Raw genomic sequence first — 15,875 nt, forward strand, 5'->3', positions numbered from 1 at the left:
TTGGCTCGAGTTCTTCTCCCAGGGGGTCCAACCTGTAACCTACCCTGGAAAGCATCAAGCTCAAAATCCTGCTCTGAATTGCCGTGGTGAACGGGAACGCTGAAGAAACCAGGTGAATACAGATCACATTCAGTAGGACAATGAAAGTCTGTTCTCTCTGAATTGACACCAGATTGCTATTCACAACCCCAACTCAACTAGAATGAAAATCCAACCTCTCCTGTCTGTAGTTTTCAACTGTGGTTCTCACCTGAGTTTTCCAATGAAACTTTCCCCTTCCCGGGATAAATCAGTTGGGTCCACTGATATGAGGTAATTGGATGTTTTGCTCTTTTTTCGTTTTCTCCCTGCAAGAAGGAACGTCTGGAAATACAAAACTTTGATCAAGACTGGAGCTTTGTAAGAATGCAGAAGCATTGCTATCCAAAGTGTTCTCTCTCCATTTCCCACATCCACTCCCCTTTTTCTTCTGTGCTGTTGGAATTGTCTCCACAATGTTGATCTTTTCCACAAGTGCACACCCTGAAATCCTGCTAATCCAATCATCTCACTAGATTTAATGTCCTTTCTACTCTTCCCTCCTTTCTCTGGAGCAGCTCAGTCTCCTTGCTTTTCTCTATCCTTGACATTTTTATATATTTTAAATTACATCTTTCATTGTATTATGGCTTTTAAACCTGCCAATTCCCTCCTTAGTGCCTTGGCCAAACATAAGCTGTCCTCATCTGCATGCTGGCTCTCCTCAGCTTCTGGTTTCTTACCAAAAGCCCCCCCTTACACCAAAAATAGTCTTTGGTAGGAGTAGAATGGCCAAGATACTGTGTGCTGCTTCCAATACCTTTCTGTTGTCATCCCTTTCCAGATGCATGTAATAAGTAGGGAAGAGTCCCCGGTCCATTCCCTTCTTGTCTCTAGTGATACGACACTTGACTGTAATACCACGGGGTGCAGGGCGTAGCGCAAAATCCTCCAAGTTCTCTACTTCTCCCAGCTGTGCCTCTGCCTGAGGGGATGGATTACAGGAAGCACCTGTTTCCTGTGGGAAGAACCATCATATTAGGAAATTAATATCAGATCAGAAGCTCTGGTATTCCCCAAGAAAAGAAAGGTCTGTTGAAACAGAAAATCTCATGTCTCAAGAAAACATTTGGGAAAGGGAAGTTAAATGAGAGACCACCTGAAGAAAGTGGCTGAAGACCTTTACTCTGAGGAAAGACTAGCCCTCCAGGGAGAGAGGAGAAAAGTACACATTTACCAGAGATGAGTGAATCGCTAGGAAGTGGAAAATAGGATGAGACATGGTAAATATTCTAAGGAAAGAGCTTCTCTGCTTTTAGAACTTGAAACACTCTGTGGGAAATAAGGCAGTGTGATGAGTTGAACTGATGGATGATGGGATTTTTGTGACTGAAATCAGCACTGAGATTATGTTGGCAGAAACGGAGTAAACTGATGATGGAATCATCTCAACTAAATGGAAGAACTTTAGAACAATGCGTACAGTCAGGATGCAAGTTATGGTCATCAAAGGAACTGTAATGGACATCTGGTACAGGTCATTAAAGTCATTTTTTCTTAGAGGTAGCTGAATTCTGTGGATTGCAGAACCCAGGAGATTCCTCCCTTACTGGGCCTCAGAGATGAGGTTGCTGGTTTATTCCCATTCCCAAGTATTCCCAGAGACACACAAGATGACTTGAAATCCACTAGTGGCTCTCACCCTTCTGCCCCTCCAGCACCTCCCACTCCACGTGTCCAGCAGTTGGCACCCGTAGCCCACTATCCCAGGTAACTAACACCCACACCTCCTGTACTACTCACCCACCAGTGGAGCACAGGATACCCACAGTAGCCTCACAAGGATACTCCTACAGGTCTTCCCAACAGTAGCAAGGACATTGAAGGCTGCCCAGCATCCACGCCCAAACCCTTTGACCTTTATCTGGTCACTAGCTCAGACTGGTCACATTCCTGATGCTGGTCTCTTCCAACTCACTAGCTAGTCCATTATTTATTTGTCAGTGTGTGTACGTATCTCTCACACACACACAAACATACACACACACAAACACATTCACACAGGAAATAGTTAGAAACGGAGTTTTAGGAGATAGTAGGACACGCTGCAGCAATCAGGCACAAGGCTTGGCTGGACAAGCATACTGTTTTACAGCTGTTTACACACATCTGGTGCCTTTTACTCTCTTTACTCCCTATTTTCCCCATGCTTATTACTCCCTCATCCACCCTGACCCCTTTCTTTTCCCTCTTTTCCTCCCCTAAACAACAAAACAAAAAAATTTTGTCCATTCCCAGAATTCAGTGTTCCATCCCCTAATTCTGATCCCCCTTGCATCCCACATTAAATGCTATAAACCTTCAGGCAGTGATCCCTCTTCAGTTTACAAAGCATTAGAGTTTCTCTGAGTCATCCTGGTGGATTTTACACCAGAGACAATGGCTTAATCTCTCTCCTCTGAGGGTCACAGGAGTAGCTGATTCATTGTGTTCCCATCTTCACTGATTAGGCTACTTGGGTTCCCTCCACCCAACATTGTTCCTTTGTTCTTTGTGTTTAACTCAATGGCCCTTCAGTCAGATAACCTGACAATCATGACCTTCCTCTGCCTTCAGGGATTAATACGCTAGCTACTGTAGTTGTAACTACTACATTTCAAACCAGTGCTCAAGGGGTTAGTACTAAAATCAAGCATGTGCCCAGCCCTTATCAGAAATGGATTTCAAGACACTTACTGCAAAAGATTTTTCACCGGCTGCAGAACTAGGCCTCTCAGAGTCGGGACATGGTGAATGAGATTCTGGTCTCTTACTGGCTTCTTCCTCTTCTGTGTCTTCCTCATCAAAATTCAAGCTGTCTGAAATTCCTGTCAGAATAGAGGATCAGGCAGGTAACCTCTGAAAGAAGGTGTCATGAGTTCATGGCATCACTAATTCATATGTGACTCTTGCATGGCTATTCTGCTCTCGCTCCTTTAACTAATTTCTGTTGTTTCAACTGCTGATTTTCTTCATGTGCTCTATTGCTTCCTGAGCCTTGTAATTCAAACCTCTAGTGACATTTCGCAGCTGTCACTCTGCAGATGATTAAGCAGCTGTCGGGCTTTTACTAATACACGTTTTACGTGATATTACACGATGTAACATATTGCTCAGTATATGCTGTCATTGAATTAATTTTGCCTATTTTCAGGCAAAAAAAGCCTTTTTGTCTTAAGAACAAAAAAGAAAAAAAAAAGGAAATCCAAGATCAATATGCTGACATCTATCCTGTAAGTTGGACTCTGTACAGTTTACATCCTTAGCATCTCTCCTTAGTCTTATGACAATACTGAAATGGAGTACGATAATTTTTCAGTAAGAGCCCCTCCTATTCTTACACCAGTAGCAGTAACTCAAGTCTCATGAATACTATTAATGATTTGATTTTTAAAATAGAAGCGCAGCCTGAGTAGTTCCAGGACTTATTTGTTTAATCTTAACCTAAACACAGTTATGTAGAGAAGACTGTGAGTATATAATTACAGTAACTCTGGATTAAGACATTTATAAAGAGCTTCCATACACATCACTGTTTGGTGTTTCCTTCCACTTGGAACTGCACCATTTTGTTCTGGGATTTCATTCTTTAATTTGGCTGTAAAATGGAAGAGTATATAAAGCACTATAGAAAATGAACACATTCAGTCTGCTAAGCTGCATTATTTTCTGAGAGCCAATATTATAACAGTGCTCCAACATGGCACTGCATAGAAAGGGCATGGCTGGAAGTTCTTTGTCTCAGATGAAACAGAAAAACGGAGCCTTAACAACCTGTCAGTACACTTCCCAAAGCACATTTGGAAAGAGGAAAGGCGTTAACCCCAGTACTCCAGACAATTTCAAAATTCACTGTTTATATTCTACCTCCACTAATTTCCCCTGAAGTTTCAGGATATTCTCTCCTGCTTCCTTTCCCAGCTCTTGTGTAAGGTTGCTATCCATAAGTAAGCAGCTGTTGCATCTACAACTGAATGGAAGCATTTCCACGTAGGATTGTACCTTAATACATAAAGTGTGCTGGAAATATTATGAGAGACAGGCTCTGCAAAATGAAAGCAAGCCATGTACCATATTAAACACTGGCCATTATTTTGCTGCAAAGTGCTTAAGCTGCATACAACAAAAAAGGCTTCCTGCGGTACTGGCAGCAACGTAAGATACTTGGCAGACAGAGGTGGACACTCCGTTGGGAAACGACTCAATGGGATATAACTATTGAATATAAAACTCTCCAACTGTTGATTGCATCAGCCTCTGACTCAGGAAGAACAACCTTTCCTGCTAGTCTCCTAAACAGTTAAATTATAGCATTTACTGGGTATAAAGGCTTCTGCTTCTATGAAAATATTCAAGCATTATATCCGGATATATCTGGAATAAAAATACCCCAAACTTTAGCAAGATGTGAAGTATAGTATTTGATCACCAACTTCTTTGGAAAGGCCAGAAATTATACAGCACGTTGATAAACCTTTAAAGCATAACTAGTATGTTCCAATTAATATCAGAAGGAACTGCAGTTCTGCATTTCTACATGCTGTAGAATCTACGAGCTCTGCATTTAAAAGTAATATCCTACAGACACTTTTTTCATGATTCCCCATATATTTTAGGTTTTCTAATGCTACTGAAAAAAAAAAGGTAAGAAGTAGAAGAGCCCTGAAAAAGACCCTTGCCCATTATCAACTCTTACCTCGTTTCTGTAAGATTTCTTGCAGATCTGGCTTGCCTGCTGTGTCTGGTAGAGCCTCTCCATCATTTTCCTGGTCTGCTTTGTCTTCCGTTTTGGAAGATCCAGCAGAAAGAGTTTGGAGCTTGGTCCCTAAATCTTGCACCTCTGATTTCAGGAAAGCAGCTGGTCCATCAATGCCTGCAAACCAAAATGAAACAGAATGCTAAAGTTGGGGGTTTTTTTCACGGCTAAAGACACATCCCAGGATGGTTCTTCTTTTCATCTTCCCTTGCTCAAGCATCCTTTTAAAGTACCAACATATACTTGTTCAACTTCTGTCAGAAGACTTGGGGGGTGTCAGGCCTGACTCTGGTACAGACCGCCTATCACTTCAAACATAGCAGGCATCAGTTTCTCCATTTATAAATATAGTGATTGTATCTACTTTTCCACAAGGGCTTAAGCAATGAAAACAAGTTGTAATTGTTATGCACCTTGATCTCCTTCAATTTATTTATGAGCAACTACTCTATTTTCATTTCCTTCAGGTTCCTTCTTTGCTCCTGTGCCAAAAAGTGAGTACTCTACAGTGAACACCACAAATCCATTTGATAAAAATAATCTACAGCCACGGGCAGCAAAACCTGTAAATGGATGCTCTCTATCTTTTTGGTAGAAATGAAATGTCCATGTTTAAACACGGAACACAGCTGTGCACTACACTTCGTAGCTGGTGGAGACATCTTGATGTCTGGCATAATATTTGATACATGCTTGTGCAGCACACAATATGTAAGTGTAGTTCCAGCTTTGGATTTCTTGCTTTCCGACTGTTTTCCTTCTTAAAATCTTACTGCTTTATCCAGTCATCAGATTTCTGACATGTTTGCTGCTGTTACAACTTCTTCACAGGAGTTGTTTGTATTGAGGAAGCTTCAGAACTATGGAAGCTAGTGAGGGAGCAGTTAAGTTTTCATTTTTCTTTCTTGCAGTTTCAGTACTACTGAAGTTTCCTAACTTAGAAGTTATATAAATCTTTTCTCTCACTCTCCTTTGGACTGAAAAGTGTCTTTTAACAGAAGCTTTCTCCCACCTGATTTTAAACACAAACGCTACCATCCACATCACTCCTCACCTCCCCATTCTATGATCCTGAAAGACATCTGGAGAACAAGACATTCAGAAGAGAGGTGATAACATAGTTCCAAATGTGATCTTCAAACCAGGTAACGCTGGTTTGTTTGGTTTTTTAAAATTCTACTGTACTCATTAATTCCCTATTAATATAATGGTGGTGGTGTAACATCCTGCAATAGCATACATCTCAAAGCCTTAGGATGTTTCTTGTTACTTTCTTGATGGGATCCTAACGAGAGGTTCCACTGCTGCTCCTTTTACCTCTCTGTGACATGGAAGTCTTAAGGGTCTCACTATGGTATTTCTCTTCACTCCTAACAGACTGGTCACTATTTTTCTGTAATGATTTGAGACCTCCGAGTTATTCCCTGTGGCTCTGATATCACTTTGTGCTTGTGACTTTCTGGACCACTATAGCTTGGTTGTCACATTTCAGTTGTCTCCCTGATGCCCACAGAAAACAACAGATGAAGTAAAAACCAACAAGAACCTAATTCAGTATTCATAAGACTTTTGTTTTGCTCTTGTCTACTTTATCATTCATTCATACACAATATTGAGATAGAATACCATGGAATACCGGGTTGAAAAGGACCCCAAGGATCATGTGGTCCAACCTTTCTTGGCAAAAGCACAGTCTAGACAAGATGTCCCAGCACTCTGTTCAGTGGAATCTTCCAATATTGGGGAATCCACCACTTCCCTGGGGATATTATTCCAATGGCTGACTGTTCCCATTGTGAAAAGTTTTCCTCTTCTGCCCCATCAGAATCTCCCCAGGAGCAAGATGGACATATGATACCATCAAGATGCCATACTATAATACCATGAAGAAAAGTACAGGCAGTCCCTACTGGATTATTTCCTTTTTTTTATTCTACAGCTTCACAAGACTCTCTTACTTTGAATTTGTACCTCTCTGCCTTTATAGAAGTTCCTAACCCATGTCTACAGTTCTTAGCCTAACGCAAGGGAGACATTACTCAACGGCACATGAAGATTCTCAGGTGTCACAAAATTCACGAGAAGGATTTTTGTTTGTTTTTACAGTTCAGTATTGCCCAACCACACTGTACTGCAACTCTACTTTCGTACACAGAAAGGTAAGTAATCAATCTTGTTTACCACGTGACCACTGTCACAGCAATGTAGGTGCCATCTGTGACATAAAATGCACACACAAGCATTTTGGGGAAAACTGTTGCAATCATGTTGATTACTTACCATGTAACATAACATCACTGTGTAAAGGGGTAGGAGTTTCTACTAAAGGAGTCTGCTCCTCACACCCTTTGGGCTTTGACCTACGCAGCTTTGCCTCAGGATTTGGCTGTACCATCAAGGGATCAAGACGTTTCTTTCTCTGTTTCTTCTCTAGAAGAGCTCTCTGTGAAATAAAGAAAAAGTATGAAATAAGGATGAGTAACCACATCCAGAGAGGCAGAAACCACACCTCAGCCCTTGGCAATGACATGTCACTGATCAGGATCTTCAATAAAGCTGAAATACTCCTGTTATCTCTGACAAAAATCCTAGAGACAGATATCACTGTGTTTTTGGAGTGAGATGTTGCCTTTGACATTGCCACTGCCATCACCAGTGGTTGATGGGTGATGTGGACACCTGCTTATTTTCCAATCTATCCTGAGATCATCAACAGATAACTTTAACTCCTTTCATCCAGTTTAAACTGCAGCAATCCTTAATATAAATAGACAAATTCAGCAGTCGTTTGTAATCCAACATGAAACATTTCACAAAGTCAATGTGATAATATACAGCAATTTCAAGCAATCTTCTTACTCCATACATCCTACTTCCTGAAGCTGACAGAGCAGACAAAAACCTCACAAGGACAATTATGTTAACTTTGTATCAAGAAAACTATCTCCACAACTATCTGAAAATGCCAGAGTACAGATGAGAGCCCTTGCCCTGTGCATTATATGCCAATTAAATCTTTTACTGTATTGGTATAACATTTCTAAAAATCCTTAAGCAGTTACACATGCTGTCACAAAGCAGAAAAAGCAAGTCAGGACTTGCAAAGGAAAAGGTTTTTGTCTCCAAAGCTATTATCTTATAGGGAGAACTCAAAACAAATAGTTCCTCAAAACCAGTGTTGAGAGATAAGACTCAGGGGTGGGAGGGAATACATAGTCATTAAAATAGGACTGATCCAGTAAAAGAAAATGGATCTACCTTGCAAAATTTTTTCAACTAATTCACGATTGAAAGGAAAGAACGGTAAATCCAAATGTTAAAAAATAAAACATCACTTCTCCAAGATACAGATATATTTTATGTTTAATGATTTCCTACTAAATGAGACTAGAAACAGCTTCTAGACTTGAGAGAAATGGGGACATTGCACCATTTTAAAGAAGCCACGCTTAATCCTTCAAAGTTAAGGTGATGCATGAAGAAGGAGGAAAAATCATATTCTAACATTCTGTAACACACCCTACGCAAACGATGTGCGAGCCCCTTGCTGTGGGTACAGTTTATCCCCACCTGCTTCTGAGGTACCTGTACACCCCCTGAAAGTTGTTCTTGATGATAGAAACCCTTTCTCCATCAAATTCTCTTCAGTCTCCAAGGATCCATCAGATAAACAGCACCAACAATTCAATCCACTTGAGACACAGATATCTTTGGAACCTTTTCCTCTCCTGTTATGCTTTTTCTCTCTTGTTGGTTCTTTCCTCTTCTATTGAGCTTTTTATCTCAAGTGAGATTAGTTTCTCAGGCAACCTCTCCCTGAGGAATTTCAACACAACTCAGCCCTGAGTCCTTTATTCTTTCTGGTTTTTGAGCATTTATCTAAAAAAAACTTCAAAACCACCAATACAAAAAAACCCCAAACCAACCGAACAAAATGAACCAACAAAAAACAAACCAAAACAAAACAATCTTTTTTATTTAAACTCTTCATTACACTTTAAAGACTGGGCTGTAATACAGGTGGTCTTTTTTACTACAGAATTATTTGCAAGGTGCGGGGCCAAAATTACAGAGAATTCCAATGAGATTATCACCTTAGTCTAGAAGAAGGAAAGAAAAATAAGCAGGAGTCAAATTCTTAGAAAATGCTAAATACAGATAAAATTCATTTTCTAGAAAGGTCAGACCCTCCAGAAGAATTTACATTGGTTTGTGTTGTTTGGTTTTTAAATTAATGCTGAGAAAAAGTAAAAAATTTCTTGATAGTTTCTAAATCTCTAATAGTTTAAATAAAAAGATAAAGGGAAAACAAGAATCAAAACATTATAGTCAGAATAAGGATTTGAGAAAAATTGTTGCCAAGGGTCCTCTACCTGACAGATAGACATACAAGAGAAAAATAAAACAGACACATCCTAAAGGCAGGAAGAAATTACACAGCTACTGCTAGAATGAGAAATTGAATTTGGGATCAATATAGGATATAATATCTCTCAGAGCTACTTAACTGATTATTCTATTAGATGAGCTTTTTTAAACATTTCACTGCTCACCAGTTTAATTTTATTATTATTATTATTATTGTAGTACATTCTGTTTTATCAAAGAGTTTCCAGGACTCACCAGTCCAATGGGATCATACTGGTTTATATTCAAACATATACTTCACTGTTGGTAGATGTGACCAACCTTCTTGCAAGAACTTCAGGATAATCAAAGTGACAAAACTTGATAGTACATAAATAAATTTGTTTTAAAAAGGCTTCACTCTACTACTTTGCTTATTGAGATGGAAAAAAAAAAATCTACAAGCCCACTGACAGGACAGATAGCAGCAGTTCATTTTCTCTACATAAGGTGGCAGAGCAGCCTTACCTTCAGTTCTAGGTATTTGCCACTGCGACAAAGTAGAAAAAGTGAAACTTAATTTTGTTTCATTTTGTCTACTAACTAGCCTTTTCCTCCAGCTCTGTGTTACAGTAAAAATTCATATAATAGTACAACAAAAAAAATAGATAGTTCATGAACAGGACACTAGAACACATAACCCATTAAATAAATAACAGATAGAGATTATCACGACTTGTTCAGGAACTCCGTGTGTTAAATACTTTCAGAAAGATTTTCTTGGCACCACAGAAACACATAACATCAGGATACTGGATGATTAAAGGATCACAAACCACCAACTCTGGTTCCAGTGAGTTTCTGACAAGCTAAGAAGTCAGATGTGTCAGATGAATATATCATAGCGGACTAACAAGACAATTAGTTTAGTATTCTTTCTACAACTGTGATGAACAGGAAGATGGTACGCAGGAAGGTTCCAATCACTCCGCCCTTGAAGGAACGACACCATACTGCTTGTTATTTGGCATGGTCCTACCTTAGTAGGCTACACGGGATGGATCCCGGCTCTGAAACATCCTCTCCACTCTACCAGCTCCTCCCTAGTTCACGCTGAGGCAGCAGTGACAATGCTAGCGATGATGGTATTAATGAATCTTAACATCAAGAAAAAGTAAGGACCATACCATGTGCATTCAGAAACAGGCCCTCAGCTTCAGGGTCTTCACCCACAGGGAGATGGCAGCACTGGACTTGGAGCTGCAGGTCCCTCAAAAGCCAGGGAAACACCTTCTACTGCCGGGGAAGTAAGCGCTGCCTGAGCAGCCACAGGCTCTCTCCTCAAGGAAAAGGCAGTAGTCTAGATCAAAGCATCCTGGCAGGGAGAGCTGGCCCACAGATGGAACTTGATGTCATGCATTTTTATAAATAACATTTTACGGCATTTACAGGGTTTCCAAACCCTTCATAAAGATGGGTGACAGGCATATGTCTTTGCTGTGGCAAAAGCTTACGCTGGATTCTCTGTATGGCCAGAGGTTCTAAACATGTTTGTGCTGGATTAAAAGGTTTTGCATTTTTTATCCACTTCCTATAAATGTTTAGGACAAATTAACCAAGTGGGGAATCAGCTACAACCAGCAAAGAGGCCATCATGTCTGGTAGTGATCTCCTATTGACCTGTATTTCTGCAGAAGGCATGGTACTATTCACGTAAAAGTTAAGGGCAGACTTTAAAAGTCAATATTCAACCCAAAATATACAGTCCTAAACTAGAGACTGTTAGCATTTCTCAACAAATCTCATTTGCAAGGAGGGAGGGTGGTGGTAAAATATATTTTAGTTAAGTTTTCCAGCTGTTGGTTTTGCAGATGATTGCAATCTCAACCCTTCCAAGAAAGCTTGAAACAAAATTGCAAAAGGGTAAGAATTTTTTAAACTCACCCCTTCATGATTCAACTGACAGCTGCTCTGAGGGAATTCCACCCAGCTCAGTAGCTTTGTTTTGGTGGAACAGCAACGCATCCCCATGGCAAGGTCTGAACCCAGGCACAGGTGGACCATGGTGCCTAGCACTCAGAGCCAGTGATTCCTACCAGCTTAGGACCCAAGACAACAGTCCTAAAGCAGACACTGAGGTTCACCACCAAGCTGTCACACCATCCTTATTTTTGGAACTTCTTACTGAGTGGCATTTGGCAATAAATGCTCTTTTAATGATTACTTGAACTAATGCTTTATATTTAAAAAAAACCCCAACAAACTCAAGTGTTACTGGATAGCCTACAAGTAAAAGGATTATCCTAGCTTCCACAAATCCAACCAAAGATCAGTTTTACTCATTGAATCTAAAGTGTTTAGGTAAGTGCCTATATACACACAGATAAAGTTGGTAATAAATCCACTGTCTGAAGTCAAAGCTAAGCAAACTCAGCCTAGAAATAATGAACAAATTGTGGTAAAGAGGGTTATTATCCACTGCAACATTTCCCTGAAGAGTTATGTCTGGATTTAAAGACCCTCAGCTGAGAGAGAGCTTTTCTAAAAAACATACTTTAATTTGAACATAGATTAATTGAACACAAGACAGTGATTTGCAGAAATGACCAGCTAGAGAATCATAATAATCTTACATTTTCTAAGCTATTTATAAGCATCTAAAATTTCACAGAGGAAAAATATTAAGGATGGATGCTTTATTGCTTTGAAGAATATGGTAATGTAAGCGTCCAGCAAACAGCGCTTTAAAAACTGAGACCTAAAACCTAATATTTGACAAACACTTGGCTGGAAATGTTTTCTTTGTAGGAAACAAAAAAAAATCAAAGGATGCTGGAAATCTTTCTCAACAGCAGTGTTAAGGAGATATTTCTACAGCTTAGGGAAACTTTTCCTTTGATGCTTAAAATGTAAATTCCCTACAGTCTTCCTCTCTTCTGATTCATTCCTGCATTGTGGTGACTCAATCCCAATGCAATAAGAAAATGTATGAAAAATCAATGTACCAAAGAAATCAAGCCTACAAGCCATAGCAAGGTTGACTTAAACTACTGAAAGCCATGAAAATCTTTAAAGAAAAATGTTGGCAATTAGTTCTTGTTTGTATTCTTTAGACCAAGCATTTTTAGCACTTCACTCTAATTTCTCAAATCTTGAAATGGCTAATGTTTGTTTTCCTATACTCATTTTTACCAGCTTCAGCACTATTATTTACCTGATTCTCTAGTTTCAGCTGTCGTAGTTTCATGCTTTCATCCTCAAAGATGCTGGGAAAGGAAAAGACATAAATTAATTATTGCTAGCAAATAGTTTGCATTATAAGAGCACAGAATATTCACAGACTACAACTTCACTGTCAAGATTTTAAAACAACTGTAAGACATAACTTCGATCCCACGACAAGGCCAAGTTACAAGGCATTAAAAAATAAACCAGCCTTCATATTCTGTTATAAATAGGACAAAACTGTAGTTTAATCACCCTAGTAAACTGTTCTGAAAATATTTTGTAAGCAAAAAAGGCTTCATTACTGATCGATGGATTATGAGCCACTACTGAGATGGGCTATGAGACAATCTCTATCTGAAGGCTTAACACAGTTCAACCCAATTACAGTAAAGTCCCTGCTCCTTCATAAAATACCCAATTCAAATTAACTCTGAATTTGAGGTTTTGTCTTGGAGTCAGACCTACACCATTTTCTCCTCCTGCCAGACTTCCCTGTACTGTTAATACCCGTGACAATCTGTATTTGCAACACCTGATATGAATTAAAAAAAATAATTATTTCCCTGTTGAAGTGTTTTATAAATAGCATCCATAAGAACTCTAGTTTTTCATCCTAAATTGTGTTACATATGGACTTCCCGTTTCCTTTCGTATGATAGTAAGTGGAATTTAGAGCAGTTAATCCTACAAAGGGGAAAAGTTAATTGACCAGAAAGCATATATTCTGCTTACCACAGTTGTGCACTTTCCTTTGACAAAGATCTCTCTGGAAGTGAGAAAGCATCGGGAAGAAGATACTTAATAAGGGAAACAGACAAATATTCTATATTTTATTGATGGCACACAGAAAAGCAGGGCTAGCCAAAATGTCAATTTAAACAGGAAATTCTCTGTCTGGTCTAGGTATGCAGCAATGTTTCAATGATGTGAAGTCACAGGCTGGAAGACAGGGTGGAATATAAACCCAGCAAGGAAAACCAGAGAGATGGAGAGAGACAGGGAGAGAGGTGGGGTTTCTGCAAAACACATGCCACAGAAATTGAATGACAGAACACAGAGCTAACAGGAGGAGAAAGGGCTTCAGGGTCCCCTCAACCCCCAGGAAATCCACATTTCACTCAGCTCCCAGGCTAGCAGATGACAGATCAGGGGTCCTTCAAGACAGACTACCCCAGCCTGGTCTGGAAGGCTGAAATGTGCAGAAAAAACCCAAGTTTTCTATATGCACATCATATATAACAGTTTATATACCCTAAAATTGATGCTTACTCCCCAATTCATGCTATTTTAAAGCACGTTACCACTGATGTTGTTTTTACTTTGCAGTTTTCTCTATTTATAGAATTTTTTTCTGATGTATTCCAAGTATCACCACACAACAGGTCTAGGGCCTTGAAAACACCTTGTTCCTAAAAACTGATGTTACACCTCATGTGGACCAGTAATCCATAGCACCTTGGGCTCAAAGGGAATGGAGGACCTGGAAAAATTAATGTCTGTTCTTGAAGAGGGATGGAGAGCTCCTGTGACCCCCTACAGTTACGGTGACAGACTCATCTCCACCTGAAAACACCCATGATTTAAGAAAGAAACACGCAGAAACTGAGTGCAGCAAGATAAACATTAGTTGCCACATGAAACTTCAACATAAAGTTAAAATGTGCCATGCTTTTCATTAAAATCATAGGTGGTGGAAAAAGGCATCTTTGGCAAAGCCCAAAAAATGCTTGAAAGCTCCAGTTAAACCATTCATGCCAGAAAAAAGGAAAAAAGACCAAAAAAAAGGGGGGGGGCAAGGGGAAATGTTCCTTTTCACACATCTCCTGACTTAAGAAATAAATGACCTTTATTAACTGCAGTCAAGAGTTTGTTTTGAAGCAACCTCTGTAGCTCTGATCAATAACAGATTTATGGCCACCTTCTTATAGAATTAAAAAGAATACAAAGGTGTCCTGTGTAAATACAAGCAGCTGTTTGTGTTTGTTGCTTTTCCTGACAGAAAATGCATCCTCAACGATTTGAGTCTCTTTTTCAGAAAATAAAAAGAAATAAAAACACTACTGTTTTCTGGAAATAAGCTTCCAGGTTTCCCTTTTTACCTGGAAGATGGCAAATTGCTGAAATATTAGTACCTGCATAAATGCCTTCCAGAAATCTGCAATGAAAATTATTTCCTTTGTATTTTTAAATTGTTGTCTACTGGAATAAAGTCCTGTAACATCAAAGACAGGACTGAAGATGTTGGAAGAGGACCATAATGCAGACTACATGATGCCTCACCTCCAACTGCTTAACTTGAGACTCAAACATGGTCAAAATACATAAAGATTCTAACAGGTGACAGAGTTTGATAAAGCAAAAGATAACAAGAGCGTTCTCTTTTATGATTCATCATTAAACACAGACCAAAATCACCTCATAGCAGGCCACAAAATGAAAGCAGCCATCAATCCTTCCTAACATAAAGTGAAAGGATTCATACAGGGAGCAAAATCCAAAGAAATAAAGCCAAGAGAACCAGGGCACTGTAAATAGAAGCTTAAAAAAAATATATATATATATTTACACTATTTTTATTTACTCCTCCTGCAACTTTTCTTCCAGTACTTGGTCATTATGAAAGTGTAACATAATAACCAGATAAAAAAGAGCTTCCCACACATACACACACTTCAGACTATTTTCTAGGGGGGTTGGTGTTGTTACAGATGGTACAGGAAAAGGCTGTCCCAGTCACTCCCACAGCTCACCAGTAAGGAATGCAAGCAGAGTGCTCACACAGCTGCAGGCTCCAAACACCAGTCCTCCTTCCCACGGACTGACCACACACACCAGTACACCCACGTGCTCTTCAGACATGCCCACGCAAAACCACTATGCTCTTCACTTTGCTTTTCTATTTGAAGGTTTTAGGTGCAATAAGAGAAATTAAATATCCATTAGGAACAGGAAAAATCAGCAGCATTTCGACAGCTACAAAAACAGAGTTCAAAACAGGGAAAACAAACCAAATTAAACCAAAACCAACCACCAAACCCAGCTGCCCATTTCCCTTTGATAAATAAGAACTGAAAATACTCCAGAACTTTGGGTCATGATCTTCCTCTTCCCAGCTGCTGCCAAAGAGGAGCCTGAGCCCCTGCCCACCAGCTCCTCTGCTACGTTTACTGGAACCCAGCAGCCCTCCTACTAAATCTGCAGGACAGGTAATGGGGACACGCTACAGAGAGAGGAAAAACGACCCAGAACATAACACAGAAGTGAAGGCCACGGAGTATCCAGGATACAGGATGAAAATGAGAGTGGGAAAGCAACGATTAACAAAAACACTCAGGTGAGAAGATACAACAGCACGTCTCGATGTGGGAGAAGAGAGCGAGACACAAAGGCGTTCACAGATCCATTCCTCTTCACAGATCCAGAGCCAGATTCAACATCACCCAACATGAAACAAAATGTTTTGTTTTTAACTGATACCACCTCCAAT

General features: G+C 39.7%; 1 protein-coding gene across 1 annotated transcript; it reads right to left on the bottom strand.

Moving 5' to 3' along the window:
* Window positions 1–246: 246 nt before the first annotated feature.
* On the bottom strand, window positions 247–12,425 carry LOC104524759 (tubby-related protein 3). The gene is made up of 6 exons (XM_010167732.1): window positions 12,375–12,425; window positions 7,094–7,256; window positions 4,754–4,930; window positions 2,755–2,885; window positions 839–1,036; window positions 247–363 (listed from the first exon to the last, which is right to left on the bottom strand). Exons 1-6 carry the CDS (start codon window positions 12,405–12,407, stop codon window positions 247–249), a joined length of 819 nt encoding a protein of 272 aa, XP_010166034.1. The 5' UTR covers window positions 12,408–12,425.
* Window positions 12,426–15,875: the final 3,450 nt, after the last annotated feature.

Source organism: Antrostomus carolinensis, unplaced genomic scaffold (assembly GCF_000700745.2).
Source record: "Antrostomus carolinensis isolate BGI_N321 unplaced genomic scaffold, ASM70074v2 scaffold27685, whole genome shotgun sequence".
Lineage (NCBI taxonomy): Eukaryota > Metazoa > Chordata > Aves > Caprimulgiformes > Caprimulgidae > Antrostomus > Antrostomus carolinensis.